General features: G+C 62.5%; 1 protein-coding gene across 2 annotated transcripts; it reads right to left on the minus strand.

Annotated features, from left to right (window-relative positions):
* Window positions 1-1,528: 1,528 nt before the first annotated feature.
* On the minus strand, window positions 1,529-8,668 carry LOC140648648 (GTPase IMAP family member 3-like). 2 transcript variants are annotated; one of them, XM_072854987.1, is made up of 3 exons: window positions 6,287-8,668; window positions 5,380-5,910; window positions 1,529-5,045 (listed from the first exon to the last, which is right to left on the minus strand). In XM_072854987.1, exons 1-3 carry the CDS (start codon window positions 6,679-6,681, stop codon window positions 4,772-4,774), a joined length of 1,200 nt encoding a protein of 399 aa, XP_072711088.1. In that variant the 5' UTR covers window positions 6,682-8,668; the 3' UTR covers window positions 1,529-4,771. The 2 variants fall into 2 exon arrangements, with proteins under 2 accessions (XP_072711088.1, XP_072711087.1); XM_072854986.1 differs by having other exon boundaries at window positions 4,912-5,910.
* Window positions 8,669-10,065: the final 1,397 nt, after the last annotated feature.

Here is a 10,065-nt window from a genome sequence, read left to right on the forward strand (position 1 = left end):
GGAGTGCTGATCTGCTGGGGGGCAGGAAGCTCTGCAGAGGGACCTGGACAGGCTGGATCCATGGGTTGGGCCAATTGTATGAGGTTCAACAAGGCTCAGTGCCGGGTCCTGCACTTGGGTCACAACAACCCCCTGCAACGCTACAGGCTTGGGGAAGAGTGGCTGGAAAGCTGCCCAGCGGAGAAGGATCTGAGGGTGTTGGTCGACAGCCGGCTGAATATGAGCCGGCAGTGTGCCCAGGTGGCCAAGAAGGCCAATGGCATCCTGGCTTGTATCAGCAATAGCGTGGCCAGCAGGAGCAGGGCAGTGATCGTGTCCCCGTACTCGGCACTGGTGAGGCCGCACCTCGAATGCTGGGTTCAGTGTTGGGCCCCTCACCACAAGAGAGACATTGAGGGGCTGGAGCGTGTCCAGAGAAGGGCAACGGAGCTGGGGAAGGGTCTGGAGCACAAGGCTGGTGGGGAGCGGCTGAGGGACCTGGGGTGGCTTAGCCTGGAGGCTAAACAACCAGCGCCCAGGAAGGTGGGCATGGCTCCCAAGCACAACCGCTGCGTGCAGTTGCACCCCGGCAAGGCCAGGGAGGTGCAGGGGCTCACCCTGACCCACTGCCAGCGCCCGCTGAGCCACAGCAATGCTTTCGCCTTAAAAAAACCCCATTGACAGGGCCACCCCGCCTGTAATCATAGAATCGCAGAATCATTTAGGTTGGAAAAGACCCTTAAGACCACCGAGTCCAACCATTAACCCAGCGCTGCCAAGCCCACCGCTACACCACAGCCCTGAGCACCACGTCCACACGGCTTTTAAATACCTCCAGGGATGGGGACTCCACCACTGCCCTGGGCAGCCTGTGCCAGTGCTTGGCGACCCTTTCGCTGATGAAATTTTTCCTAATCTCCAATCGAACCCTCCCCGGCGCAACTTGAGGCCATTTCCTCTCGTCCTATCACTTGTTACCTGGGAGAAGAGACCGACCCCACCTCTCCACACCCTCCTTTCAGGCAGTTGTAGAGAGCGATGAGGTCTCCCCTCAGCCTCCTTTTCTCCAGGCTGAACAACCCCAGGTCCCTCAGCCGCTCCCCACATGAACACAGAACTCTTTGCCTCCTCCTCCTCCTTTGCCAGGATTTCCGGCTATTTTTCAGGTAAAGTTTACCTGGGCTGCAGAGCTCTCCCGTGCAGGGATGGTTTTGCAGCATCTGCTGGTTACGCAGAGGCAGTGGAAAGGCTCCAGTCACCCTCCCACTCCCTCTGCTCTGGGAACTGGGCCGTGTTCTCTGCTTACGCCTTACGACAGCTGTCCTGGTTTTGGCCACGATAGAGTTAATTTTCTTCCTAGTAGCTGGTACAGTGCTGCGGTTTGGATTTAGGATGAGAACAATGTGATAACACACGGATGTTTTAGTTGTTGCTAATTACTGCTTACACCAGTCAAGGACTTTTCAGCTTCCCATGCTCTGCCGGGCGCACAAGAAGCTGGGAGGGGGCACAGCCAGACTGGCCCAAGGGCTATTCCATACCATATGGCGTCACGCCCAGTATAGAAACTGGGGAAGAGGAGGGAAGTGGGGGGGACATTCGGAGTGATGGCGTTTGTCTTCCCAAGTCACTGTTACGCATGATGGAGCCCTGCTGTCCTGGAGATGGCTGAACCCCTGCCTGCCCCTGGGAAGGAGCGAATGAATTCCTTGTTTTGCTTTGTTTGCGTGCGCGGCTTTTGCTTTTCCTATTGAACTTTATCTCAACCCACGAGTGTTCTCACTTTTACCCTTCCGATCCTCTCCCCGATCCCACCAGGGGGGAGCGAGCGAGCGGCTGGGTGGGGCTGAGTTGAGGGTTGGGGTTAAACCACGACAACAGCTCTGTCTGCGCCATAGCCCCCGCTGCACAGCTCCTCTTTACCCCGTCCCAGCAGGACCCTGACTGGGCGCCGGTGGCGGGAGACTGGAGCATCCCCGCGGTGCCGAGCTCCGTCCCTGGCTCCCCGGGGGATGGTGTTTAATGGCTGCACCCCCTTCTTTCCATCTGCGCCCCACTCGGCCCCGTCCTTGGGTCCCCCAATAGCACGATTGCCACCAGCTCTGCCTTCAGGGAGCAGCCACTAGATGGACCTCAGGATTCAGTGTTTTCACCTGGGAAATGAGAGCGTTTTTGAGCGTTTTTGAGCCTTACCGGAGGTGCAGCTACTTCATGAAGAGCCTTTATATTTTGGTGTGTGGAGACCCAACCTGGCAACTTTGAAGCCAAAACTTGTTCTCGTAAAAGCCTCTTGGGTCTGATGAACCAGGAAAACTGGCAGCCCTGCTCTTGTGCGGAGGAGGAAGACAGAGCTGATGGGTTGGCTGTGGGCATGGAGCAGCAGGGAGAAGAAGTACCCAACTAAAACGCATCCCGTAGGGAGGAGGTGATATTTTTCTCTCCTTGCCCATTTCTGTCATTATTGTGCAGTTTCTGCTTTGAAGAGCAGAACCGGCTCCTCAGTGACAGCCGATACAAGGCTGTTTGTTCAGCACAGCTGATTTGCAATTCAGAGAAATCTCTTCCCGCACACGGTCTCTCTGACATGCCCTGCCGCACTTCACAGGCAACGGTTAAACTCCAGCTGCTGTATCTGGAGAAGAAAAACCATAACCATCAGAAGCTGCAAAATTCAAACTCCAGGACAAAGTGCACGGGTGCCTTTGGTAAATTGTTTTAAATTCTGCTACTGTTATTCCAGGGGGAGGGGAAAAAAAAAAAAAGATTGTTGTACCTGCTTTTAGGGTGTGGGTTATGATTTTCATGAATAAGGAGTAGTGGCTTGGCCAATATTTCTTTCCAAATGAGAACTGAAACTCAACAGAGATGGAAATTTTGATTGCATTTCCGTAGCGGTAGTTTAACAAACTCCTCGTTTTCAAGTTTGTCTGTGCTGGTAGTACACACGCGTCATTAGAGGAACATTAACTTCTCATGGTTATCTGCACCCTACGAATATCTGGGTCAAAGGAATGCGAAAGCAGTGCTCTGTCCTGCCTGGCTGTTTTTAGAAGGAAATGCCTTTATTTTAACTCCAATGAAGTTTTAAAAGCTATTTTCCTCTAAACTTGTCACGAGTCTTTCGCATACTTTCTGATTATTTAAGCCATTTTTAATTCTTTGCTTATTTTGCAGAAGGGAAATTAGAATAGAAACAGAGTAGAATAGAGTAGAGTAGAGTAGTTCCGTTGGAAGGGACCTACCACGATCATCTCGTCCAACTGCCTGGCCACTTCAGGGCTGCCCGTACCTTGCAGGATTTAGAAATGTCCCAGTTTTTTGTTTTAATTATGGTTTGTTCTGTCCGTTAGTTTTACGATGGCGTCCCCCCGTTGTGACGAGGGCTGTAGCTGGTTCCTTATACCACTGGTTTTCACTGTGATGCTGAGCCCCGGGAGGCTCAGGCGGAGGGCGATGGGTCCCCGCTCCCCAGGGCGCTCAGCGGGGACTGCGCTGGGGGTGTCCTGGGCCACAGGCAGGGGAAGGGCATCCTCCCTCTCGGAGGGCTGCGGGCTGTTTAGGGAGGGCGAGCCAGAGGTGAGGAAGGGGAGCTGCCCTCTGGGCAAAAGCCGAGGTTATCTGTGCTGCCCTTCGCCTGCACTGAGCTTCGTTATCTGCAGTAACGAGCTCGCTGCATCCACGGGAAAAGCCTATTCACGGCACCTTTGGGAGAGGGCTCACACCCTGGGCTGGTTTCCTGCCGAGCCACCGGGCTGGACTTTCCCCGGCTCAGGAGACGTCTCCAGCGCAGGCATCAAGCACCCCAGTGCTGTTCCCAGAGCCGCCGCGGCCGCTGGCCCCAGCCACGGCCCCGCACAGACCCATCGCTCGCCCACTCTGCCGCGGATCCCTCCGGAAGGACCCCCCCTCCTGTATCCTGGTGCTTTGCTGATGCTCTCGGCTCTGCGGAGCCTTTTGCTGACCCTCAAGGCATCTGTGGCTCTGGCGAGGTTGCTGTAATGAAACTGCGTTGCCCAGGGAACCCGGATGAGCTGGGAGGAGGTGGCTGTTGTCTCCCATGCCCGTGCCCCTGGGACCAGCACTGCAGGGCAGAGCTGAAAGCCCCGAGCCAGCAAGGAGAGACCCCGGTGCCACAGGCATTGATGCAGAGGCCCTGCCGGAGCGCCCGGGCTGTCTGCGTGGGTCTTCCCTCATCTCAGCGACCTGGGGAGGAAAACAAAATGTCCCCTGCCCGGCTGACCCCAGCTGCAGCTCCCTGATGGACACCGGCCGCTGGGGAAGGGTGACCGGTCCCAGCGCCGTGCCCCGGGGCAGGCACCGCTTTGGCCTGAGGAACAGCGCGGCTCCCACAGCCGCCCTCGCGTGCCTGGCCTGGCGGCGAAGGGCTTTCACCATCTCTTCTCTCCCCAGCCAGCCCTCGTGTCTCCATCGCACGTGACAAGCAAGCGTTCGGTGGCTTCGCCAAGAGCGGTGGCAGCAGCGGCTGCATGGAGAGCAGTAAATCGGCGTGCCCGGGGCTGCGCGTGGCACTGCGGTAGGACGGTGCCAGGCCAGGAATGGTGGGTTTGAAGTATTTTAGTTTATAATCTCCCTTGGAAATACGTGGTAATTACACGAGGACTCCCTGGGCTGGAGAGCGGCACGTGTCCGTGGAGCAGAGCGCTCCGTGTGCCAGACGGACGTGGACACGCCGGAGCGAAGGGCTGCAAAGACGACTGGGGCGTGGAAGCATCTGACAGGCGGGGAGAGGCTGGGAGAGCTGGAGAAGAGGAGGCTGAGGGGAATCCTGTCCTCACCTGACGGAGAACAAGTGGTGCCCAGTGCCGGGACGAGAGGGGATGGGCCCAAACGGAAACGTGAAATTCCATTTAAACATCAGGAAACTTTTTTGCTGTGAGGGTGAGTGAGTGCTGGCCCAGGCTGCCCAGAGAGGTGGTGGAGTCTCCATCCCTGGAGGTGTCCAGAACCCATCTGGACACGGTCCTGGGCTACCAGCTCTGGGGGACCCTGCTTGAGCAGGGCTTGGACCGGACGATCTCCAGAGGTCCCCGCCAGCCTCAATGTTCCTGTGACTCCGTGATTCATCCATACCGCAAAATACGGAAATCAGGAAAAATAAGGACAATCAGGGAAAACAGAGCAAGGACAAAGAGAATTATCCCGCCACCCACAATTATCCTGCATGGCGTAGCTCTGGACCGCTCCCTCATTTTCCTCTCTGCTTTGTACCTCCCCATGTGATACTCCACTTTCTCTTCCGTTAAACTGGGCTCCAGGTACATGTCGTTGCTGTACCACTTGCCCCCGTTCTCCCGCACCATGCGGTAGACCATCCCCATCAGCTTGGTGACCTGCTGGTCCCGTTCAGCACCGACCGCTCTGTTGTTGAAGCCGCAGTACCTGCTCCCGCACTGCAGGATCAGGTCCTGGAGCTCTCCGTTGCTGCAATACCGCAGGTAATCGTGCAGTGGCCTCCCCGCCAGGTCTTCTGCGTGGGTGAGTACGACGATCGTGTGCCTCAAAACGTCAACTCCAAAAATGTCCTGCAGTCTCTGCACGGCCTCCTTGTCCTCCTCGACGAATTGGCCCAGCTTGGTTACCAGCAGCAGCGCGTGGGGGCCGGGGGAGGACAGCCTGACGCAACGAGTAATTTCTTTGTACACCTCGCTGATGGCAGCTCTTGGATCAAAAATATCGGCCGTGTCAATGACCATGATGTCCTCACCGTCGCAGCGCCCTTGTGCTTGCGCGCAGCTCACGGTCACCGGCGTGGTCGCGAGCTTGGACTTGAACACGCGTTCTCCGAGGAGGGTGTTCCCGGTGGTGCTCTTCCCTGCCCCGCTCTTCCCAACCAGGAGGAGCCTCATCCCCGAGCCCCTGCCGTCCCCGGGCGGCACGGGGATGGGAGCGTGCTGGATGGCCACGGCCACGCTGCACAGACAAAAGCAGACGCGCGCGTCTCCCGTTAGCACCACGGTGCTGCCTGCGCCGCGTCCCTGGGGTGTCCGCGTGGGCTGTCCCCCCCGGGAGACCCTCCCCAGGGCTGCCTGGAGGGGCCGCGGACACCAGTAACATCCCCCAGGCACCCCCTCTCGCACAGCCTGCTCCCCCCGCGTCTTCCTGCCTGCGAAACAGGCACCGCGCCGGCTTTGTGCAGGCAGGATTTCAGCAGGGAGAAACCGGCTCCCTCCCTGCACGGCTCTTCTGGCTGCCCGGGCACGCCTGGACTCCCTTCCTCCCCGCAAAAAAGCTTCCAGCCAGCGTAAAGCCTCGCACGTCTCCCTCCCCTGCCCCTCCAGCCCGGTACCTTTGCGCTGCCTGGCTGGAGCCAGCGCCGAGGCTGGAGTTCCCCGGTGCAGCCGCAGAGCTCGTCCCGTCGCCTCGTGCCTCTCCGCCAGCGCACGGAGCGAGGCCGGATGGGGTCTTGCTCTGCCCGTGGGAGCGAGGCTTGGCCCAGGGCTCGGGCTCCTTCCTGGGCGAGCGGGCAGAGGGCTGGGGGGTGGCGGAGACCATGTCCCCTTGGAGCCGCCGGGAAGTGCCCGTGCGCGGCGACGGCAGCGGCAGCCTGCAGCAACGTCCTCGCACCGCAGCTGGGGCGGCACGCAGACCCTTCGTGGTGGCACCGGCTCCTCCTGCACGGGGCTGCCGAAATGCTGCCGGGGCTGCGGGAAGACGGGCCTTAAAAAGGCAGGGCCGGAGCATGTGGCAGACGCGGGGGAAGGCTCACCAGCCACCCCCTTCCTGCCTGCCCCTCGCCTGTCGTGACCACAAACCTCCGGCCCGCGGCCGCACGTCCGACGTTACCGTTAGAAGCAAAAGCAGCGGGGCGGGCAGGACCGGTGTGCCCCGCTGTCCTGGCTCGCTCCTGGCACCTCTGCACGCCGCCGTCGGTGCCCGTGCCGTGCTCCCGGTGCCGCCGTCGGCACTGGCCCCAGCCCCAGCCCAGCACACGCCGCAGCAGCTCCTGGGTGCGGCCCGGGCTGGCTGAGGCCACCGCGGCCCCGCTGTCCTCGGAGCCGTACCCCAAGGGACGGGCTGCTCCGGCATGGCGCCCCAAGGGAGGGATGCTCGGTGCCGTGCCCTGGTGCCCACAGGGGCGGGAGGGGACAGGGGACACGCCGCTTCGGGACCTTCGCTTCGGGAGCGGTTTGGGTCAGCGGAAAGCAGGCCGGGTGGAAAGAGCAGCCCGTGACGGTGCTCCCACGGGGCTGCCCCACCGGAGCTGCTCCGGCTCGAGTTCCCCGTGGGTCCTGCACGTCCCTGGGGGGTGAGCGGTGCTGCCGTGGGGCCGGGGCGGCTCTGCAGCCGCACGGGGCTGTGCCACTCCAGCACGGCTCTGCCGGGCAGCCGCCGCGTGGGCTGACGTCTCCCCAGCGAGCCGTTTCCCACCGTGGAGGAGATGTGCTCCGGGGTCCCTGGATGCCGCTCTCCGTTCACGGGGTCTCGCGTGTCCCGGCCCCCCCCGCCTGCGGCTCCGCTGGCCCGGCAGGATGTGGGTGTCCCGGCCAGGTGCAGCAAAAGCACCGAACCACACAAAAATGGGGAAGAGGCCGAGTTTCAGCCCCTGTTACTGGAAATGAAGGGGGTGGGAAGGAGAAAGCAAGACCTTGCCCACGCGTGGGATCCCAGCGCGGCCGAGCTGGGGCGGCGATGTCACGTCGGCGGGGCAGGTGTCCCGTCCTGTGACACCGGGGTTTTCCCCCGAAACCTCCCTGGGGTCTCAGATGTTTGTGACTTCTGCAGCCGGGGGATCTTCCCCTGTTCCCATCCCGGCAGGCGTGACCCACCCGTCCTGCCTCTCCGTGGCCCCCCCGGCCCCCGTGGCTCGCTGGGACCTGCCGCGGGGACGTGGATGCTTGAAGGTACCAGGACACGCTGGCACCATCCCTGGGCCCCGGTGCCTGCCCGGGCCCGCTCTCCAGCCACCCCTGTTACCTGCTCGACTCCGGTACCCGACAGCCCCGGTACCCGACAGCCCCGGTACCCGTCTGCCGGGGCACCGCGGGCCCGGGGAGGCAGCACTGGCTGCAGACCCCCGGAGCGGAGCCGCAGCACTCAGCGTCGGCACGGGGAACGGCAGGGCTGGGACACAGGGACATCGGGACCCGGGACGTCGGGACACCACGCGTCAGGGACATCGGGAGCTGGGACACGAGGACATCAGGACCTGGGACATGGGGATGTCGGGACACAGGGTGTTGGGGACATGGGGACGCAGGGACGTGGGGACCCAGGGACCTCAGAGACGAAGGGATCCAGGGACTAAGGGATCCCAAGGATCCCGCAGCTCCAGAGATCAAGGGCCACACGGTCCCAGGGACCCAGAGATCCCAGGGACGCCAGGGACGCCAGGGCCCCCAGGACACGGGGCTGCCCCCCGACACGCGCACAACCCTGGGTGCCGGTGCTGCTGCGGTGGTTTTACCCGCCGGCGAGGGCAGAGCCCGGCAGCAACGAGGGACAGGGCAGGGACGGGAGGCACCGGGCTGGGGCTGTGCTGGGACGGCGACCATGCTGCCTGGGTTTGTGGGGCAGAGACAACCGTAGGGCACCGGGACGTGCCACAAAGGAAGCCTTGTGCCCGCTGCAGCCCAGGCGCCGGCAGCAGAGCTTTGGCCACGCTCCCCACACCGGTGGCAAACGCCCCGTGCCTGCCCCGTAAGCCGCGCTGGGACCCCCCTCTGGCACGTTATCCTCGAAACGCCAGTGACAAGCGGTGTTCCAGGCAGCGCCAAGCACGAGGAGGATTTCCTGGGTGCTCAGGGCCGGCAGCACCCGCAGCGGGGTGCGGCAGGGGCCGGCGGCAGTGCCCGAGCTTGCAGCACAGCCCAGGCTCACCACGCTGGCCAGCAGCCCCGGCCGTGGAGCGGTCCCCAAGCTCGCGTACGGCTTGCGTTGGGGGTTTCCCTGTTCCCGGCCACCGCTCGCCCCAGTTACAGCCCTCCCTTGGGACGGCGGAGGTGCAGCACACGCTCTGCCGATCCCCGGTGCGGGATCCGGCCGAGCCCCGTGGCAGCCACAGCCGGTGAGCCGGGCAAGGAGAGGCTGGGGTGGGCGCCGGCGAGGGGCTCGCTGAGGAGGGCGAGCCGGGGTCTGGCTCCGGCACTGTCCCCCCAGTGACGTGGGGCCTTTGGCAGCCTGGAGAGCGCGGAAAAGCCAACGGGAGACGGGAGCAAACTGCGCTGCGGCCGGCACAAGGCTCAAACACCGGCTCACGAGAGGGAAACCCCCCTCCAAGCCGTGTCGGTGAGGAAGGAGCCGCGTGGAGCCGGTGGCTTGCAGAGCGAGGCCAGGCGGCCCGTCGCTCACCGGCAGGTAACGGTGCGGAGCTGGTCACGCCGGTGCCTGAGCAGCTCCGTCCTTGGCAAGGGGTGGCCTCGATGCGCCCGAGCAGTGGCTACGGCTGCTCCCCGGGCCCCCAGCCCCAGCAGAGGTGCCCCCGCTGCCCTGCAACGCCCGGAGCCTTCACTCCAGCGTGGTTCCCGGCTCGACCGCACATCGTGAACCACAAACACGGAATATAACTTGAGCTTTCTGCTAAATACGCGTTCTCGTGGTTGCATTTGCTCTCCCGGAGATCCCGGCTGGGTCAGAGCACTGGTGGGAGGGCTGGCGCAGCCCCCCCAGCTCTGCTCCGTGCGCCCAGCCCGGGGACGGGCTGACCTGGGGGTGCAGGGACCTGGAGGGGCTCCCCGCGCTCCAGAAGCTCCCAGCGAGATGGAGACGCGGGATTTTCCGAGCTTAATTCATTTAATGATACACATCAAAGTACCTGCATTTCCACACAGCAGCGGCAAAGGAAGCGGCGGGGGGACGGGGCAGCGCGGGGGGTCCCTGTGCGGGCACCCGCACGGGGCTTCGCTTCTTGTCTGAGGGTACCGGAGCTGAGGGGAAGCTCGCGGGCAGCGCGGCGCCGGCCGGCAACCCGCAGCCGCGGGGGCCGAGCCCGGCCGGTGGCCGACGCCGAGACGACCCCGTGCAGAGCGACGCGTTTGGGGGAAAAACATCCCTGGGTTTGGAAAATGCATTTCTGCTGCTCCGGCTCATTGTTACCCACATGGAGCATCCTGCCCGGGGACGGGCGGC

This window comes from Ciconia boyciana, chromosome 2, assembly GCF_034638445.1.
Source record: "Ciconia boyciana chromosome 2, ASM3463844v1, whole genome shotgun sequence".
Taxonomy (NCBI): Eukaryota; Metazoa; Chordata; class Aves; order Ciconiiformes; family Ciconiidae; genus Ciconia; species Ciconia boyciana.